The 22,251-nt window shown below is 40.3% G+C and overlaps 1 protein-coding gene across 1 annotated transcript in view; it reads left to right on the forward strand.

Moving 5' to 3' along the window:
- The window catches only part of LOC127055170 (sodium channel subunit beta-2-like), a 38,920-nt gene extending 20,158 nt beyond the window's left edge, over positions 1-18,762 (forward strand). The window contains exons 2-4 of the mRNA XM_050961856.1: positions 6,237-6,611; positions 7,830-7,948; positions 18,072-18,762. Coding sequence (XP_050817813.1) covers positions 6,237-6,611; positions 7,830-7,948; positions 18,072-18,176 — 599 coding nt within the window. The 3' untranslated portion in view covers positions 18,177-18,762. The remainder of the gene's footprint in view (positions 1-6,236; positions 6,612-7,829; positions 7,949-18,071) is intronic.
- The last annotated feature ends 3,489 nt before the right edge of the window (positions 18,763-22,251 follow it).

Raw genomic sequence — 22,251 nt, forward strand, 5'->3', positions numbered from 1 at the left:
CCATGTCGCATGCCAGTCAGGGTTTCTAAACCATTTATCATATCTGTTGCTCTCATCTGGACTTTCTCCAATTTGCCCACATATAGGATTCCCAGTGTACACCTAAGTCTGCAGCACACTCATGCTTTGGGAGTTGCATGCTTGGTCTCTGCCTTACAGTTTGTTCACTTTTTTCCAAACAATTCCAGAATCCTTTCAGCTGTTTTTCACTAAAAGTGGACAAGGGGAAAATTTTCCCTATTATACCCATAAATAAATGCATGCACGCACTGGAGACCAGCATGGGGCCAGAACAACATAGCTAGCTGCCTGAAGCCTGAGCTCTGAGAGGATCGCAAAGCTATCTGCTTCCATTGACCCCCAAGCCTACTAATCCCTCTCCCCCTGCCACACACACACACCCCAAAAACAAAACTAGAATAGAGTTGCAGAGAATGGGTTCTCCAAGAAAATCTGAAAATTTCAAGCTACCTCACTAAGAATACTTCTGGCTCACAGCATGAAGAAACTGCACAGACTCCAAGTGAACACATAGCAGCCAAACCAAGCAGAAATGCCAGAGTTGAAGAAAATCAGGTGGTCTGGTTTGCTAGCCATTTGAGGAGGATCTGTGAATCTAAGACCATGAGAGATGATCTGATGACTAAGCTTTTCACAGTAAAGGAAGTAGCTGATTTGAGAGTCACAGGGCTAGAGGCTGGTCCAAGAGAAGCAAGTGAGGAAACCAGAGCTGCATGACGGTAATTTCATCTCTCTCTCTTTGCTCAGTTTAAATGGGATGATATAGAAAACAGATCAAGATGGAACAACATCAGAATTAAGAGACTGCCTCAATACGCTGAGGGAGGAAATCCAATCTGGCATGTGTAAAAAAACACCCAAAACTTTAATTGTGGAGTTGTTACATCTGAGCTCTCTGGAAGAGTAAAAGTGGAGAGAGCAAATGGAGTGCTGCTCCCATGACCTGGCCTCACACTAATCATAAAAAATGCAGAGACCCAACTGAAATTTCATGATTATCAGCAGAAAAAAAAATTGTGAAAAAGCCAGAGTGCATTCAGAACTCGTACAAAAAAAGACCACTAGCTGCAAGTTTTCCATGACCAATTTTACTCTAACTTTTAAAAAGAGGAGAAGAGGTTGGGGAGGGGGATTACAGCAGCACTTAGGAGGTCAGATATCTACTGCAGATGGAGGTTCCCATTTGAACCCTCATTCAGCTTCCAAAAATCAGTATTATACAATAAGAGACTAAACAGGGGGGAAAAAACAACACTCTCATCACTTGGGATAGAAATCCAAACCTCAAAACGTACAAGACAACTCTCCAGAGGTAGTAACTACACAAACTGCTGAAAAAACTCTTGGCAAATGGTTAAAAACCAGGAAAAAGATGATAGAAGAGACTCTAGGAACCATACTGTCACTTGCAGAAGTTCAGACACCTGAATAGTAAACCAAAAAGCTAATCAGAAGGGACTTCTTGGGAGTCACCAGGAATGAACAGCTGAACAGTAACTGTGTTCATGTTATAAAAATAATAGTATGATGTTCACTTTAATTGGGGGTGAAGAGTAATAGGTTTGTTCTGTATTTTAAAATATAGAGTAAGTGAAGGACAATAAGTTCAATGTTGGAGGAGGTTGGAGAAAATAGAGAGGGGGAGGGAAGGAACCTTAGTTTAGAGGGTCTGTGTGAACCCAGCCCATAACTCAAAATGTCTAGATGGTAATCCATCCCTAAGGTTGAGGATCAAGGTCCTATAGGTGGAACAGGTACCTTCTTTTGGATTGCAATAGAAGCTGTTTAAGTTCTTTTGGAGAGATTACAGGGGCTCAGGGGTCAGCAAATCAGTCATTCGGGGACTGTTTTACATTTTATATTGGTATTATGTTTGTGGATTTAGAGTAAAGAGAACAGAGAAGAGGGGAGGTAACTGGGGAGGCAGGGAGGAATTAATACAAGAAATAGACATGGAAGCTCACAAACATAAACCATGCCATATTCCAGCACACAGTAGTAAATGCAGCATAATTAGAAACAAGAAAAATTGGCAACACAAGTGTTCATGTCATCAAACAGCTAAAGAATCATAATTTCAGGTTTAAGCTAAACTAGTTACTGTCAATGTCTCTTCCTTTCAAAATAACATCATTGAAAGTCAAAGAGCTAAATAATGTCATTAAAAGGAACAAAAAAGCCCTGGTGGAATTTAAAAACCCACTCTCAGATTATTCTACTTCAAGAAATCCATTTTCAGGAGGTGAAATTTATAGGCATGAAAGGTGACTGGTTTCCACAGACATATCTTACTTCAGCTAAAGAAAAGAGGAGTGGGCATAATATTTGCTAAACATGTACCTTTTCAGATTAAACATCAATTTAAGGATAAGAAGGGAAGATTTATATTGCAGGGTTATTAATAACAGTGGGTTCAGTTTAAAACCTGACAAAACTTTGGGGAAGGGGAAATTATATTTGGAGGAGACTTCAATCGTACTGGGACACATCTGGGGGAAAAAAAAACACCCCATGTTGGATAGGGAAGCAGGTACAGCTCTGACTTCCTGGTGCCAACTATTCACTCTTACAGATTGCTGGCGAGAATTATGCCAAGGGGAAAGAGATTAATCATGTTATTTACACTTTACAATCTCTCAATCCTTAATGAAGCAGACAAGATTTGCAGAAACTGGCAACATTACAGGATCATGCATCACTGGAAGTAATATTTGATAGCTGGGTTGGGTCCCAAAGATCACTATACTGGAAAATGAACTGCTTGCTTCTCCAGAAGAAATCCTAGAGGTAGTAGCAAGTATGGAAAGTGGTAAAACTCCAGGACCAGATAGCTTACAAAGTTCAGCTGGAAAGCCATGTAAGGAGGTATTAGTGGGTGCTTTGAGAGGTATCTTCAATGCAATTCTGTTAGGAGAGGAACTTCTACAACTTGTGAAAGAAAGAGTTAGTGTGTTTGTTCTCTCTAAAGAAGAAAAAGACCTTATTTTCCACAGTTTCTATAGGCCCATATCTCTGTTGAATTGTGACAAAGATTTTAGCAAAAATATTAGCCAGCCAACTTCAGTGTGTGCTCTCAGTTTATATAAATCCAGATCTAATTGGATTCATTAAGGACAGACAATCAGACAATATCTGGGGAGTGCTTGGAATCATCCATAATACCAGAGAAAGCCTTTGATAGAGTAGAATGGAACTTTGTTTCAAGTCCTGTCCCATATGGTCTTCAGCCCCAATTCCTTTAAATGGATAGCTGCTCTTTACACCAGCCCCAAAGCAGCTGTGCAAGTTAATGAGGTTAAATCTCCTCTGTTTGAATTACACAGAAGGACTAGGCAGGGGTGTCCACTGTCTCCTTTACTTTTTGCGCTGGCTATGGAGTCTTTTGAACAGAGGACAAGGAACAATGGATCCATCACAGGAATAAAAATTGCAGGAACACATCAGAAAATAGCATTATATGCAGATGTAATATTTTTATCTAAACCAAATATTTCCCTAAAATTAGTGTCTAAAGAAATCTAAGATTTTGGTAAAGCATCTGGATTTAAAGTAAATTATGCCAAATCTGAAATGCTAGCTATAAATTTGTCAGAATCTTAAAAGTCACTCTTCCAGAAAATAAATAGGCAACCAATTCTATAAGAGATGTGAGAATTTAAATCTTAAAACTTGGAAGAGCTTTATGATTAAAATGTCAAACTACTCCGTGGAATACTCACAGTTAGGCACTTTTGCTGAATAGCTGGCCACGTTATTTAGCAATCAAAACTAATTTTAACTGAACCACTCTCCCTGGTACCAGTACTTTCAAGTCAAGCATGGTATTTTTCAACTTTCTAGAAAATCTGTTTTATTCAGAAAGCTAACTTTAATAGAAATGATGGTATCCAGTCAATTAGGAAACAAAACTAGACAAACCACAAGTTTATATCAATCTTTGCAGACAGATTTTAAGAAAAAGTATCCCTATATGACACTTTGTGAAAAGTATGTGGATAGAAAAATTACTCCAGAGTAATAGGGTTTGATCTGGAAAAGACGACTACAACCTCAGTCTGAAGCACAATAAAAGAAAATTCCTTTAAGATACTATTTCAGTGGTACCTCACACCAGCCAGGTTTAAAAAAAAGACTGAATGGGGATAATGTTGGCAAAATTATGGTAGAAGAAGAGATTCTATGCATAGGAGATGGATATGTCCAGTCAGAGTGTGGACATATCTGTAACCAAATTGCTGGATATTTATCACCAAATGATCCTTTGGTAAACCCACTGGGGCTTCCTAGTGGAAATGGTCACACAAAAGGAAATGAAGAATTATTTTCTTATCTGTTAGAAGCTGCCTGGTAACTGGTAGTGTCTCAATGGAAAAATAAAAATAGCTCAACCATTGAGCAATGGTTCAAAAAAATTTAAGTTATGGTTATGAAAAAAATTAAACACACCAATTACCTATGCAGCAAAATAGGCAAAAAGATAGATATTTGGTTACCTTTTATTCAGTACTCAAAGTACATTCACCTAGCCTCCACACCAGCACACCTGCCTCTTTTCTTTTTTTTTTCTTTTTTTTAATATTAACATTTGATAGAGACACCTGGTCTGTTAAATATAGAGATTAGTGTATTTTATATATATATATGAGAGAGAGAGAGAGAGAGATTTCACTGCATTTAATGAAATCACTAGAAACAACACAGGTGTTGCAATGATGCTCATTCTGTAATATGGCAACACCCTGTTAAATAGAAAGATCTGATGACTAGATTCCTGTATAATGTCTCTTTAAACAGAAGATAACAGTTCTAATGATTGTTTGTTTCTCATATTTACATGGCAAGGATTTGTAAACTTGTTAAAACTTCAATAAATAAGAAAAAATGGATGCACTTTAGGTATTTGTAGCAATAGCATGTGAAAAAGCTGAATCTGAACTGAACCTTTGAAAAAGCATTTGAGCAATTTAGCAGCACAAATTCCATTGACTTTCAGTAGAACGTGCTACTAAATCACTTACCCCTTTTTGAAAAGCCAACCTTGTTAAGCTTTGGAAACTCAAGTTATGGACATTTGAACATCTCTGTAGGTACATGCACATTAATTTTGCAACGTGTTAAGTTAGGTATGAAGCTAACTCAATTTTTTGAGAAGACAGCTAGGCCCCTGAATTGTTTTGAATCACAGCAGCTTCCCCAGTATTTTAGGAACTCTACGGTCTGAAGGAAGGCATCAATCCTCTTCTCTCCACAAAAGTGCTCCCTTGGCTCATGGTTGTCCAACCTGATCCAATATTTCAACTGTATAACCAGAAAATATCCAGCATTTAACAATCTCCTTCTTACATAGGTAGTAGATGCACATGTAAGTGCGCCTCCACAGTATCCGTGCCAAGCTTTGCAGGATTGCTCACAATGAACAGTATTGCGCAAACATCAATAGGGAAGACATTGGGGCCTTACAGATAGAGCACCAGACTAGGACTGAGGAGACATAGGTTCTATTCCCAGCTCTGCTGCTGGGTGATCTTGGACCAGTCACTTCACCTCCCTGTCTTAATTTCCCCATCTATAAAATGGAGATAAGAATACTGAGTAAGTGCTTTGAGATCTCTAGATGGAAAGCACGATATAAGAGACTGGTATTATTACTTGTGTGTGAAAGCACTGCTCAGCTTTGGGGCTGCAGAAACAGACTATGTTGGATGACATACAGAAACTGGGCACTGCCATGGGGCTTTCACACAACATGGATGTTCCCACCTCTCTAACAAGACAATTTTTTAGAGATGAAAAACTTGCTTCAGGAAACCTGAACATTTTTTTTTAAATAGACAAAAAAAAGTGTGAATTGGGAACGAAAAGTCCAGACCCCTCTCTCCAGCAGAGGAGCTGTACTAATCTCTAATTACTCTCTTACATCCTCTCCCCTTCCAATGAGGGATTTCTTAAAGCAAGCAAACAGTGATAAAGCTTTGCTTCTGCTGTGATATAATCAGGAATGCTGATGTAACAGCCTCATGAGAGAACACAGCGCCTTCTAATTAAGGCTATTTTTAATCCATCAAACAGCCAGATTAGTACTTAATTACATATACAGGCAGATAAATCTTAAAGCAAGTGTGAAAATTTAGGACTAATTTGGAAGCAGTAGCTGAAGATCTAGGAGATAAGAAAGGCATGTGGACTAATAGATGATTTGTGCTTTTATTTCACAGCCTATATCACAGTACAGCAATATCCCGCCATAGCCTCTATTAAATATGGCACATCTGCACTTCTTGCTTGTATATTTGATTTCCAGTTTCTGTCAGAGGCTGAAATTGAAGTCTACTGGAATATTCAATTGCTGCTTTTTAATGATTCCATGAAGAAAATAGCCATGTCTTCAAAGATGTTGCCTTTAAACCAAAGTGCTTCGTTGTCAAAGGATGATGGAAAATACAAGCTCACAGGCAATCTTCTAAAAGGTGTAGTCTTCTTAGAAGTGAAGAATCTTCAACCACGGGATGTTGGTCTGTATACCTGCGAAGTAGCACGCCTGATACCACCTCCATATCTAGAAGGAAGTAGCAATGGAACTTATATCTGTGGTAGGATTTTGCTAAGCCTCATTTTGAAACTTTTCCTTGATCTTCAACTAAATGGTGTTAGTTTGAAAGGTACAATACCGTACATCAGTCGCTATTAACATACCAGTATTGCCAACGGACATCAGACTGTTATGTTTTATGGAGAGAAACTGTAGCATGAGAAACCATTGTATGATATTTGTTGGCAAATGGTGACTTCTTAAATAGCAACTACTGTCCATATTTAAGTCTAAATGTAATGAGCAGTCTTTATCTTTAGATACAGGCATTTTCCCCCATAGTCTGGAAAAAACAAAAAAACCAATTCCCCCCCTCCCCACACACACACTTTAATGCTAATGCAAAATGCTGCATCAACAACAGCTCTGGAGAATGCAGTTCTAGGTTTATCCACAGACCCAGTATGTCAGGGGCATCAGCAATTCACAAGTTTCTCCACTCTACCATGCATTTTACTGCTGTTTTGTACAGTACTGCCCTCTAGTGACTAGCCTACAGAATAGAAGAGCCATACTGTTACTAAAGTACCTAGCACAAATTGGGTGTTATGTAAATATCACATCCTCAGTATTCCAATTAAAAAGTTTCTCCTTTGGCCTAAGTCACGAACTTTGCGTTTTGGAAACAAACTCATTTTAAAATGCCACACCCGTGTGCTGTAGCAGATAACTGTTGCTTTCATACATAAAGTCATAGGTTTATTTATACCATCCAGAGCTGAATGTGCATTTATAAATGGTTATTCATTTCAGTAAAATATAGATTATATACTATAGAACAAGATGCTTTTAAAGTCACAGTAGAAAAACTACAATCTATGAATTATTGGCTTTCTGTGCCAGACATAAAATATTAAAATAATGTTCATGATTTTTAAGATTAAAACTTTTAAGAGTCCCAATACAGTTATATATTTCCAGCTGGTTTCTAATTTCTAGGCCCTGTTTTTAGACAGTGAAACATTTTTGCATACTAACTTGCAAATGGCTTAACATTTTGTTTTCCAAAAGCCCTTTTGGAATCCCTGTGTTTTGACTCTGCAAAAACAACAAAACATTTCTCTTGAAGTGTGTGGGGTTTTTTTGCTGCTGGTTTTTTTTTTTTTAAGAAACTACAAGGCAAAAGCCTACATTTTTGTGAAAAGCTCAATGAAACCTGAGGGAAGAGTATATGCTTCAGAACCAGGTTTTATTTTAAATTGTACTATTTTATGCTTAGGAATAGAAGATACATTGCAAGATTCCTGCAAGTCATCAGAAACTAAATTTGTCATATGCCTGGGGACCCTGGCAGCCTATACATTTGTGATCATCATGACTACCATAATTTATGTACTGGTAAGCACATCATTTTAATGATTAGATTTCCCAGAGTGACACAGCAGCACTTTGTTTACAGTGAGGTCCTGTTTCTTCTCAGTTTTGACAGGACTACAAAATAACTGACTTGTCCAAGGCCATGGAATATGAATTCAGACATGTCTAATGCACTCACCATTCTGGTATCTAGGTGTGCAGACCGGACCAGGAAATGGGCAACTCTTCATGTGAATCTTCCCCTTTTGAGATCTGAAATAACTATTAGTTTACCAAAGAATTTCTTTCCTGAAAGCATTAAAACTGTGCAACACATTCACAGCAAGCCACTGGGTTTGGAGTAGCTTTCCAAAGAACTAGGAACCAGGTTATCATTTCAGGTCAAACTACCCTGCAGCACGCTGGAACTTCTCATGGTTTGGGCCCAAAACCAAGGTGAAATGCAGAGATTTGGGGTGAATGCCACTGAGTTTTTGCAGGTTGTACAAACCTGAACTCAAAGTAAAACACAATAGGAGAAAAACCTGCAATACAGCAGGGAACTAAATATGAAGCTCCACCTACCTATCTTATGCATTTATGTGGCCCCCCAGTCCTGCAGTATGGAGGCTGTCACAATGTATTTATCCTCACAGCCCTGCTATGAGGTAGGGAAGTCCTATTATCTCCATTGTACAGGTGGGGAATGGAGTCACAGAGAGGCTAAAGTCACTGAATCAGAGGTGTGGCTGCAGCATCTGTAGCCATACCAGAGCTAGTTTTAATCTAGCTAGCTTGGATACCAATAACAATGAAGCTGTGACAACACGCACTAAAGCACAGGCTAGTCACCACTGCCAGAGTACACAGCCAGGGTCCTGGGTGGGCTTCTACAGCTCATGCTGTAGACCACGCCGCCATGGCTTCACTGCTCTCAGAACTTGAACTTGCTAGATGAAAGCTAATTCAGGTACATCTACATGTGCTGCAATCACTCCTCCAGCTGCAGCATAGGGATACCCTTAGTGATTTGACCAAGGTCACACAAGAAGTCTGGGGCATAAGAACAGAAATAAACAGCATAATCCAACAACAAAAACTTCTCCTATGGGGTATATCAAATAGGTTGAAGTAGGAAATAGTAGAAGTTCCACAAGAAAATTCTCTTTGTCAGAAAACCAGATCCCAGCATCCCCAGCAAATTGCAATAACCCTCCAAAATCTGGAAGGTTTATATGAACTGCAACATCGAAGTGTTTCCCGTTAGGAATTAGAAGCTGTAAGCCTTGTAGTTCCAGGTCCTTTTTCTTCTTTAGATCAGTCTGCTATTGCCCTCATTGCGTTATTTCAGTCTGACTGTTCTTTGTTTATATCTTAAAGCATTTTAGGAGATTACTTTTTCTTTGAAGTTTATTACTGTGCCACCAGTCACTCCCACAGTTACCAGAAATGTTTAGGAAAAAAAACAACCCACCCTGCACTTGCAACCATTTGGGAGATTAAATGTTTACTTAGTCACATTTTTAATCTTTTATACCAGGTTACACTGGAAATATTTTCCCCATTCCTTGTGTCCACTGAGTTGCACATCAGCTTGAACAGTTGTAATTACTAAAACAAGAAGATCTAGACGAAGAAAGGGGAAGAGGCTGCAGCTTTGATGATCATCCCAGAAATCAAAGTTCTGGTCTAAACTGCACAGGGACTAACAACAAACTCAGATCTGAATTACGGAGACAGTGTAGTGGTTCACTCTTCTGAACTCTAGCTAGAAATTAAAAACTATGTTTCTCGCCTCTGGCAGGACAGCAACAACAGAAGGTAGTTCTGCTCTTTCCCCATCAGAGAAAACTAGTGTGTGTAAAGCAATTTTAAAGCCTCCAATCAAAGGCACTTTTGGTCAAGGACTATCTCTTCCTCTGTGTTTGGAAAGTGCCTAGCACATTATGGCTGCTACTGCAATCCAAGTAACCGTTGCATTTTATACTAAGGGTAAATTTTAATAAATAGTTTATAAAGCTATAAGCATGTTACAGGCAAAAGTGTCATATGCTTCTAGTCATCTAGAACACAATTAAATGCTTCTAGAGGATGTTATGGATGATAAGCAACAGAAACAATGGACTTTTAATAAATAGCTAATCAATCAGCCTTTTGCTTACATATACAGATGTACTCCTCAAAATGTGATCTAAATGATAATAGATAATGCTAAGAACAAATTGCTATAGACAAATTCTGCCTTGGCAGCCATTCTTTCCTGACCCACCCCTTTTTGGTATCAATATCAGGCATTCTCTTTGTGGAAGCGTTCAGAAAAGCATGCTGGCAGGAATACTGTCGTACAGCTTGTGTTTTACATTAGACACTGGGTATTTGGGTTTTGTTTCAGCTGCTTTTGGGTACAGAACATGATTTACAAATCTGTGTAGCCTTAAATTGGCTTTGTTATTGGGTAGGACCTAAGTAGATCCTCTCTATATTATATTATGCAGGAGAAACTCACCAGGACTCCTTCAACCCCTAAGTTTCACAACAACCCAGCCATCCTACTCCACTCCTCACAGATTTAAGAGTCATTGCTACAATGAAGTCTTATTACTAAAATTTTTTACATGCACTAAGTACATGAGAAATAAGTGAAATTAAACTGTGTGTGTCAAACAAAATGAACCGAGTACAGTCTGTGGTGCAGAATGCTTGTTCGCTACCTAGTGCGCAAAATTTACTCACTCAAAGGAGCTTCCAGGACAGTGAGACTCAAGAGTTATATAATATGCTTTTATTTATATTGTCTGCTAGTGTTATATATTTCATTCTGAGCTGCATAGACTTATAGGCTTTAAGGCCAGACGGGACCATCGTGATTATCTACTCTGACTTCCTGGACATTGCAGGCAACAGACTCTCACTCACCCATTCCTGTCATAGGCCCATAACCTCTGGCTGAGTTAATGAAGTTCTCAAATCATGAGGAAGGTGAAATCCCTACAGGGTCTCTGTCAATCTGACCTGAGGAGTGGGGGATTCCTTCCTGATCCCAAATATGGCAATCAATCAGTTAGACCATGAGCATATGGGCAAGTCCCACCAGCCAGACACCTGAGAAATAATTCTTTGTAGAAACACAGAGCCCTCTCCATCTAGTGCCCCTTCACTGGCCATTGGCAACATTCACTGCTAACAGTAAAAGATCGGCTACATGCCATTGTAGGCAGTCCCATCATACCATCCCCTCCATAAACTTATCAAGCTCAGTCTTTAAGCCAGTTAGTTTTTTTGTCCTCACTGCTCCCCTTGGAAGGCTGTTTCAGAACTTCACTTCTCCAGTTGTTCGAAATCTTCATGTAATTTCAAGCCTAAACTTGTCAATGGCCAGTTTATAGCCATTTATTCTTGTATCCACGCTGGCTCTTCCAGGGAAGGAGAGGAGGAGTTATTTAAGTTTTCATCCCTCTGATGTATTTATATAGAGCAATCATCTCTCTCCTCAGCCTTCTTTTAGTTAGGCTAAACAAGCCAAACTCTTTGAGTCTCCTCTCATAAGGTAGGTTTTCCATTCCTTGGATCATGTTAGTAGCCTCTGTCTGCATCTGTTCCAATTTGAATTCATCTGTCTTAAACACGGGAGACCAGAACTGCACACAGTATTCCAGATGCGGTTTCACCAGTGCCTCATATAAAAGCACTAACACTTCCGTTTCTACTGGAATTACCTTGCCTGATGCATCCTAGGACTACATTAGCTTTTTTCACAGCCAAATCACATTGGTAGCTCAGTCATCCTGTGATCAATCAAATACACCTAGGTCTTTCTCCTCCTCAGTCTCTGCTGACTGATAAGTCACCAATTTATAGCAAAAATTGATATTATTAGTCTTTAAGTGCATGACCTTGCACTTAGCATTATTAAATTTCATCCCAATTCTATTACTCCAGTTTTCAAAGTCATCCAGATCTTCTTGTGGGATATTCCAGTCCTCCTTCATATTGGCAATACTTCCCAACTTTGTGTCATCCACAGAATTTTATTAGCACACACCCACTTTTTGTGCCAGGGTCATTAATAAAAATGTTAAATAAAATTGATCCCAAGGCTGATCTATGAGTATCTCCACTAGTAATCTCCCTCCAGCCTGACAGTTCACCTTTCAGTATGAGCCATTGTAGTCTCCTCTTTAATCAGTTCCTTATCCACCTTTCAATTCTCATATTAATCCCCATCTTCTCCAATTTAACTAATAATTTCCCAAGTGGAACTGTATGAAATGCCTTACTGAAATCCAGGTAGATTAGATTTACTGCACATCCTTTGCCAAAAATCAGTTAGCTTCTCAAAGAAGGAGATCAGGCATGATCTACCTTTTGTAAAGCCATGTTACATATTATCCCAATTACCATTTACCTCTATGTCCTTAACTATTTTCTCTTTCAAAATTTGTTCCAATATCTTGAATACAATTGAGGTCAAACTTACAGGCCAGGATCATTCCCCCCCACCCCTTCTTAAAAATAGAAACGACATTAGCAATTCTCCATTCATAGGGTGTGACCTCTGAATTTACAGACTCATTAAAAATCCTTGCTAATGGGCTTGCAATTTCATGTGCTGGCTCCTTGAATATTCTTGGATGGAGATTTTATGGGCTCCTGATTTAGACCCATTAAAGTGAATTTGAGTTCCATCTTGAATGTGGCAATTTCTACTTCCATATCCTTGTTCCCATTAACCACCCTGCCACTACCCCTCAGCTCTTCATTTGCTTTATTACAAAACTGAGGTAAAGTATACGTTTAGGTGTTGGGCACTGTCTAGATTATCTTTAATTTCCACCTCATCCTCAGTGTTTCGCATCCCACTTCTTTCGTTGTTTTCTTTTTTATTTATACGGCTATAAGACCTTTTACTATTGGTTTTAGTGTCCTTTGCAAGGTCCAACTCTGCTTGGCTTTTGGCAGTTCTCACTTTGTTCCCTACACTTTTTGACCTCCAAGAGGTAGCTTTTGTTGCTGAGCCAGCCCATCTTCCATTCCTCACATTCCATTCTGCTCTCTTTTAATAAAAGAGTGCGAGATACTGTTCAGCTTGGTCTGCCACCTTTCCCTATGAATTTTTTCCCCTTGCTTGGGATGCAGTCTTCGAATACTTTAAGCCAAAGTTGCAGAAACTAATTCCAAGCCTCCGCCACATTCAGATCCTCGAGTTCTTCAATCCAGTCCACTTCCCTAACTAATTCCCTTAAAAAAAATGTTTGCCCTTTTGAAATGAAGGAACCTAGTTGCAGATTTATTTTTATTTATATTTCCAGTTAGTTTAAACTGAATTAGCTCCTACAACCAGTTCTTCTAGGACAGAGGCTCTCAAACTGGGGGTCGGGACCCCTCGGGGGTTGCAAAGTCATTACATAGGGGGTTACGAGCTGTCAGCCTCTACCCCAAACCCCGCTTGCCTCCAGCATTTATAATGCTGTTAAATATATATTAAGAAAGTGTTTTTAATTTATAATGGGGGGAGTGCCGCACTCAGAGGCCTGTGATGTGAAAGGAGTCACCAGTAAAAAAGTTTGAGACCCACTGTTCTAGGAGGTCCTCACTACTCACCAATACCAAAGCTAAAATGATATCATCTTTTGTTGGTTCAGTGCTTATTGAGTGAAGAAATATGATGGCTATCACATTCAGGAAAATCTGGGCCCTACCATTATTAGTAGCTCTTGTCTTCCAATCTATAGCTGTGAAATTAAAGTCTTCCATAATCACACAATTCTGAGTACTATTTATTTCATTACAAATGTTAAAGATGTCTCTATCCACATCTGAATTGGATTCTGGTGGTCTGTAGAATACCCCCAAGCACTGCCCCAAGGGAACCTCTAGTAGCTTTCTTCTCCAAAGTGATTTTGGCCCAGACTCTTTTATCCATCCATCATCACTTGTAATTGTTTTTACAGTCTACCTCATCATCAATATACAATGCTACTACACCATTTAGCCTTTATTTCTGTCTTTCCTGAACAGCACATATCCTTCAATAGCTATACTCCAGTCATGACTATTATTCCACCATGTTTATTATCTCTGTAATATCTGGTTTTACTTCCTGTACCAGTAGTTCTAGTGCCTCCATTTTGTTACCCAGGATCCATGCATTGGTGTACAAACATTAGTTGTTGCTGCTTGGCTTCACCCACATTCCTCCTGACTGGATACAGTCATTTTACTGCCAGTGTCACTTACCTGACTGTTAGTGCCAATACTAAGGAAGTGGTCTTTCCTCTTAATGTCCATTCTCCTACCCACTGCTGTTCCTTTCTCCATTGCTGTATCCTTTCTTACTTGATTTTCCTCCCACTCAATGACAGAATCAGGCGTGGAGATCATGTCTCCCGACTGTCTCTGCCAAATTCCCAGTTTAAAAGCTCTTTTAATCAATTATGTCAACCTCCACTCCAGAAGTCTATTTCCCTCCCTATGCAGGTGGAGTCCATTCCATACAAACAGTCCTCTCCCTATGAATGCCTCCTTATAGCACCACTGCCTGAGCTATCTGTTGATCATCATACCTTCATTCTCCTCCTCTAGGGATGGGGACCTGAAGATCACCTGAGCCTCCATTTCCTTAAGTGTCTTCCCCAACCTGACAGTCTCCCTTGATATGTTCCAGTGAGAATCTATCTGTATCATTTGTTCCCACATGAAGGGCAATCAGTGGATTCTTTCCTGCTCCTATTAGTATCCTCTTCAACCTCAGGTCCACATCCCATATCTTAGCTCTTGGAAGACAGCATAACCTTCTGTTCTCTGGATCAGCTCCAGGGACAGGCCTGTCTATTCTTAGTATCGAGTCACCAATAATGTAGACTTACCTTTTCTTGGTGATGGCGTGATTCTCTAGCCTTCCTTCTGTTCTTTTTGGCTTCAAGTCATCTTGTTTTTTTAATTCTCCCTTGCAATCTTCTGTAAGTCATTCTGCATCCTCCTGGAGCTCTGAACTCTGGGTATCTCCATTGGCTCTTCCCCTCTTCTTACTGGACTAGCTTCTCTTTTTCCTGGCCCTCCCACCTTGTTACTGCCTGCTGGGCCCCTTCTTCATTTTTCAACTCAGCAAAGCTATTCCTGAGCTCTATTTCCCCTTCACTAGCTGGTCTTTTCCTCTGCTTGATTCTCATAGTCATATGCTTCCACTGGCCACTTTCCTCACCCAGCAGTCTCCCCTCAGAGTTCTTCAGCCCAGCTTGCATCCGCCAGTCTTGACTTTCCCTTTCAGCTCCTCTCGCCTTCCCTCATCATCTGCTCGAATCCCCTTCAAAATTCAACCATACTTTCCACCTGCATCTCCAAGCCTTGGATCTTTTCTTCATCAGCTTTATCTGGTGGTACTCCATACAAAGCTTTTTCATGTACAACCACCCACAGCTTCCACATCCAGTCATCTTCATTGCTTCTTCCATTCCTTGGGTCACTACCACTGCTGACTATCATGGCCTTTTAGCCTAACCTCCTGTCAAGGAAAACAAAAAACCAAAACGCCAAGCATGCCTCTCCCCAAACTCCCTTTACAAACTCCCCTATTTATGGGGGGAGGGATAGCTCAGTGGTTTAAGCATTGGCCTGCTAAACCCAGGGTTGTGAGCTCAATCCTTGAGGGGGCCACTTAGGGATCTAGGGCAAAAATTGGTCATGCTAGTGAAGGCAGGGGGCTGGACTCTATGACCTTTCAAGGTCCCTTCCAGTTCTAGGAGATTGGTATATCTCCAATTATCTCATCTATCTTATAGTTCTTTTTGCTGGCTTCTGTGCCACTGGTTGACTGACTGTATAACTGCCTTTATAGGACCCATAATCAGGGTTTTTCTTCTCTCACAGTACAGTGCCCCATGCCACCCTTTACAAACTGAAGAGCGCGTGCACACACACACACACACACACACCCACTCACCCACCAAGGAACATGGGCTTGCCTCCTCCCTTCTCTTCCAAGAGATTTCCCACTCAAGCTTCCCTATGCCTCTTATTATCCCTGTGAAGCCACGCAGCTGCATTTTTTTTTTTATTAATTCATGTTTCAACCTTTACTTTTGATCCATACCCAAAATGTAAGGCAGCTGATTAATGGTCACGAGGAGCCACTAAGGAGAAAGAAAAGGTAGGCTTTTCACAAGGCTGCCATGAAAATGGAAATGCTGAATTATAATAGTGGAACATTCTGATGGCCAAGAGACTGGGTTTTTGCCCACTTATACTGAAGGTGTCAAACAGCAAACTAGCTTCACTCAGAAGTGAATTAAAAAAGAAAAAAACTGCTCAACATTGGCTAGTGCCTCAGATCCAAGCACCCCTGACTTTTGGGACATTTGGATGGAGAGAGTCTTCACAGCCTGGATGCCTCTGCCTCAGCCACTTCATTTTATGTCCATATTGGTTGTAAGATCTACATCATGATTGAAATATACAGGCTTTCATTAATATCCAGTGTGAAACCCAACTACTGACGGACGTTTTTGATAAGTGGAGTGCCAAGTTCCACTTGAAACATTATTACTTAATAGATCAATTTTAAGTCAGAGGTACTGATGTTTTTATGGCCTCTCCATTCAGAATAATGGGTCTCTAGTCACAGAGGCTTCATAATTTGAATATAGGGCATCTTTTAGATTGACAATGTGATTTATAAATCTTGCATCATGAATTGAGAATCATTATGTAAATCAGAAATGTTTCTTGAAGTGAAAATTGCTGTTGCTTTGATGAATAAAATCTGTGTGTTCTTTGGAGAAATGTTTTAAATTCATAATCCCACCATATACTTTCATGGGAATAACATTATGCTAATGAAGCCTGTTATCGATTTGTAATCCTACCTAATTACATTTGAGCAATGGCTCGTCACGTAAAAACATATGTAGTTTAATTTCTTGTGTGACTCATTGTCATGCCATGGTCTCTAAAGGATCACACATAGTCTATGTCAACACATAAACAAGAAAAAACTCTCACAATGGGGGCAATTGTCAGGTGGAAGATCATGTGTCTTCTATTTTATCCTCAGAGTAATACTTGGTATTACCTGATTATTTTGTCAGACTATTGACATCAGAAATGTTGAGTCTTGCATGGGGTTTTATAGGGCCTGATCAGTCTCATAAGGGGTTGAAAAAATGGATCAGCTATTACAAATGGCTGCTTTTTCTTTGGTCTTTCACCTAGTATAAAGTATTTTAAAGACCTGCGGTGCATTTTCCCTGGCAGATGGAAAGATATGAAGAAAATAAACTAGCATTGATGGGGCAGGGTGGGTGGAGAGAAATCCTATGTTGTGTGTGACTAGTGAAATTATAACTACCTACAGTAGAATCCACATTTAAATCATCACTACTTACCCCTCCTCTTCTTATGAGCTGCTAGTCTCTCCTGCACTGTTGCTTCCTAATTATCTGATAAGCCAACCATTTCAAATCACACAAGCGGTGTCAAGATTAGGATCAAACTGTGTTATTGTTTATTTGATCTATTTATCTAGGTCTTATAGTTGTGTCTGTGTTTTAAAGAAGCAGCAGCTTCCCCATAATTAAAGTTTCATCTAGCTTCCATTTTACAGACCTCTTTTAGCACTCTGAGAACTTTGGCTTGAAATGTGTTCTTGACCTGAAAACTGTCATATTGACCCTGAAAATAGAGAAGAAATTTGAAAAATTTGAAGAAAATCCAACTATATTTGAGTTACAAGTTATTAAGAGTCACCCTGATTGAAGTTTTAGCTGTTGTCTAATGTTTCTCTCTCTCTCAAAAAATAGCATGTTGCTATTGTTCCTTCACACTTTCACATAGGTAAATCTCCATGAACATTTGTTCACAGGCTATATTTGAAGAACAGAGATTGTTTTTAAACAAAGCAGCGTGGCTGAGGACAATTTTGACTCCAGTCCTGCCCACCCTAAGGTCAATGGGAGATTTTTTGCTATGAACTTGAGTGAGAGCAGAATCGGGTGCAATGGATTTGTTACAGGAAGCTCACTATCTTTACCCCTAATGGTGATAAAGCAACACTGACAAATTAAGAAGTCAGAATAGAAGTCAACTCGTGTGTGTATAAGATGTGCCTGTGTAGCTTTCACAGATTACACATTTACTATTTATGTAACACATCTTAATGTTTTCTTTTCAGGTTAGAAGAAAATCTACCTGCACAAGTTCTCCACTGCCAAGCAGAGACTCCATGATATACGTGGATATGAATTTTGCAAAAGAAAGCATTAAGAGTGATGAATGAAAACTATAGAGCTAGAAATGTTGGAAAGTGGCTATCTGCCTTTGTTGAAATATTCTAGAATGATTGGATTTTTTTTTCCATCATAAAGCATGATGGGTGTAGAGCACTATATGCTTAAGAATAGCATTAGTTTGATGGGATTTTGATTTGTTTGTTTTTAAACATTGTAGAACTAGAATTTGTTATTGCAGCATGTAGTTCAGGCCCTTCATCAGCAAAGCACGTAAGCACTTGCTTAACCTCAAGTGATGCTTATGTCCCATGGAGGTCAGTGATTAGCTATTGTTAGTTGCACAATGTCTTAATTATTTTTTATGGTTTCTCTTACTACTTGTGTTGCATTTTAGCTTTTACAAGAAGCCAGCCTTTTTGTGGCTGCCCAAATAATAGGGATTGCAGCAACTTGACAACAGTTCTTTTGGTTTGTTTTTAAAAGCAATCACCATGAACCCCTGCATTATGAAGCATTCTGATGAACTAGTGAACACAGTAAAGGAGCCATTCCTCTTGATTGAAGAGCAAGGCCCGAACTGGTTGCATGTCTTAGTGGTTCTGAGTTACTCTTCACAACAGTAAAAATTTTTAAGCCGTGTTCTGGCCAAGTTCTAGTTTGGCTGTTTGTTTTCAGCATGCCTACAATCCCTTTCAACTAGATAGATACAATATCCTTCTTAGCTTCCAGTGTTGCTTTGAGCTGTGAAACCATTACTGCTCGCAAAGATACCTGCATTTCAGAGGTGGGAGTAATAATGACTGGGTATGGGGATGAAAATCATTCAATTAGAAAAGTTTCTACTCTTAAATGTAAGGGTCATCAGAAAACCATGAAATCCTACTTTTTCCCATTCACATTAGGAGAACACACAGAATCTCTGAGCATTAGAAATGAAAGCCAGTTCCTACAGTACATCCCTATTACTGTCATATTAACCAGAGATGCAAATGTAACCAGGAAGTAGAAAATCTGGATGAACTAAATCCATAGGCATGGGAAGTAAGGGTTCAGGGGGTGCTGCAGCACCTCCAGGTTTTATATGGAGCCTCTGGCCCCCAGCTCCACTCCCCGGCTTGGGTTCTGGGAGGTCTGGCTCTGCACCGAGGGCCCTGCTTCCAGCCCTCCACCTCCCTGGCCCCTCAGGTCCTGGCCAGCAGCTCTACTACCCAGCCACTGGCCCCACGCCCTGCACTCCAATCCCCAATCATGCACCTGGGGCTTGGGTTCTGGTTGCTGGCCCCATTCCCCAGCCACTGGCCCTGTGCCTGTGCCCAGGACCTCACACCCAGGGAGGGCCAGCGCTTCGATTTAGGCAACCTAGGTGGTTGCCTAGGGCGCCAGGATTTGGGCGGGGGCAGCATTTTGCCACCTCAGCAGCAATTCGGCAGCGGGGGGTCCTTCTGCGCTTCCGGTCTTCTGCGGCAATTCTGTGGCAGGTCCTTCACTTGCTCCAGGACCTGCCGCCAAAGTCTCCTGAAGACCGGGAACGTGGAAGGATCCCCCGGCTGCAGAATTGCCACTGACGACTGGGAACATGGAAGGACCCCAGCCTAGGGCACCAAAAATCCTGGCGCTGCTCCTGCGCCCAGGGCTCTGCTCCTGAGCCACAGCAGGGGCCCCAGCTGCCATCCCTGCTCCCCAGCTGCTAGATCCACTCCTGGTCACAGGGCTCTGTTCTTGGCCCTGCATGTGGAATCCCAGCTGCCAGCCCCTGGCCAGGGCTCCGCTCTTGGCTCTATGCCCTCCCCCAGCTGTGGCCACAGCCTTGGCCCCTCTTACCCCTGTTCGGGTTCCAGCGTCCGCTCGGGGGGGAGGAGGGCGAGCGGTGTAGACAAGGGTAAGGAGCTGGCTTTCAGCACTCCCAATGCTAACATTGTTCCAGCGCCACTGACTCATCCATTCTATTTCATATTCCATTCACACACTAATTGTCTGTATAAAGTTTTAGTTATCTTCCTCTTCTGAATACAAATTTGTATTTTAAAAACAGTGTCAGCACAAAAACATGCACAAACTTAAAAAAAAAAGTTAGCATCTTAAGAAGAGAAGGTATCAAGAGGAGACATATGTTGTACCATATTTCATCTGGCTCCATCTGGTTGAGAGATGAGGTGGGAAGAGCTCTGCAAGAGGACAGTTCATCTCTTCTCCTACTTTGTGGTACTTAGCTACCTGTCCCTCTTTGGAAAGGCTTCAAGTAACAAAGTTGTCTTGAAATAAGAAAAGTGAGATGAGACTTGAGCCACATGAATCCTTTAAACACACACATTTAAAGGGTTCACACAGCTGTCTGAAGGGGAGCCAAGTGAGAACTGGTTTTCCCATTCCATGAGAATTTTCAAGGTTAAACACACCAAAACACTCCATCCCAAATCAGGACTAAAGTAAAAAATAAAATCTCAAAAGTTTTCATGAATGAATAATCAAAAGTCAACGAAAACGTATCAGCAATTTCTAATGATTTTTTTTGTAGGAAAAAACCCACTAAAATTTGAAACCAAGAATTTTTGCACAAAACTCAAACTTTTCATTTCAAAAGTGTCAAAATAAGACACTTAATTTTGAAACTATTTTTTTTAAAATATCAGGAGAGTCATCAAAACAGACTCTTTCTAGTGAACACTCTGTTTTGACAAATCAGCATTTTCAGACAAAAAAGCATTTAGTCTGAAAACTCCCAATCAGCTCCAGTTCAGACTATCTAATGAGACAGAAAAGGCCATGATTCAAACCTACTAGAGGACACATACAGAACAGACATCGGGAGCAAAGTTTCTCTTCCAAGAGAATCATTAGAAAAATGAAGGGGACTATCCTGCTTAATTAAACAAACAAACTAACTATAGAGCAGTTTTCCCCCTGCAAAAGCATAAGGGATAAGAATCAGGTGAATCAACCATTCCTTTCACCCTTAATCACACAGAGAACATCCAAGCACTTGCCAGAAAGGGCACTGCCAGTAGTTGGATAGATCATCTGCACTTTAGCCCAGGGTTTACCCAGGCCTGTCTTCGTTATAGACATAATTTTCTTTAATGACACTTCTATTTATTTCTCCAAATCTGAAGTGCTTGTTAAAGGTTTCAAATTGATAGCCTTTCACTAGACTAACAAAAAGAGCAGCAATACAAGGTTCTGCTCAGGGCCCTGCAAATGTCACTCATTGCTGCCAGTCAGGATCACTTAAGGGTAAGCAGAACTTGGTTCATCATGTCCACTCTTACAGAGCAATACTTTGGTCATTATCCTATTGCTACTGCTAAGAACAACGATACTACCATGGTAGGGCAATTACTGAAGTGTTTTTAAGAGCATTTAGTGCTTAGGTTGTCTGTGCTAACTGCAAATGAGAAGGCCATCAGTGACTGGGTTTGTTTGTGTGGGAGGAGGGATACCTGATCCAGTAGACGATCTCAGTTGAATTCCATTTTTCATAGGAACCTAACAGCCCTCATTTACTCTCAGCCTACGCCACATTTGAACCAGTGAGGTGAAAGACTATTTGTATCCCATTACCAATTCCCCTGAGTCATCCAAGCCCTCTACAAATGTTTATTTTAATCTGGTTACCACAAGCCAATAACATCTCTGGACAGACGCTACCAGTACCTTCTCTAATACTTCGCCTACATGCAGACAGGCACTTCCTTAAATCTTCTATTCTAGCTCCATGTAACTAGCATGAGAATCACTTAATTTTCTCAGCATTATCACAGTTATTGGTCAAGCTAAGAGAAGCAGGAAGACGACTTCTCTCTAGGGTTAATTCACTTGTGCTATTCTCTCACTACTCCCTTTTCTGAAAAGAAGCAAGAGTAAGATTTAAAAGGCCCCAATAAGCTTATGCACAAGTATTAATTGGAATTCTGTTCCCATGGAGACAGATATCAAGATGCTCAGGAGGATACAAAATTACCAGGACAGTATATCCCCAGCCACAAGCGGCTTTTAGTATCTAAAGGATGGTGCAGCCATGTTACATGGAAGAGAGTTAGGTGGACAACTAATTTGTACAGAAAAATGTTAAACAGAATCATCAGTCTCACTTATTGCTAACGGCTCAAAAATATATTATAAAAA

Source organism: Gopherus flavomarginatus, chromosome 1, assembly GCF_025201925.1.
Source record: "Gopherus flavomarginatus isolate rGopFla2 chromosome 1, rGopFla2.mat.asm, whole genome shotgun sequence".
NCBI lineage: Eukaryota > Metazoa > Chordata > Testudines > Testudinidae > Gopherus > Gopherus flavomarginatus.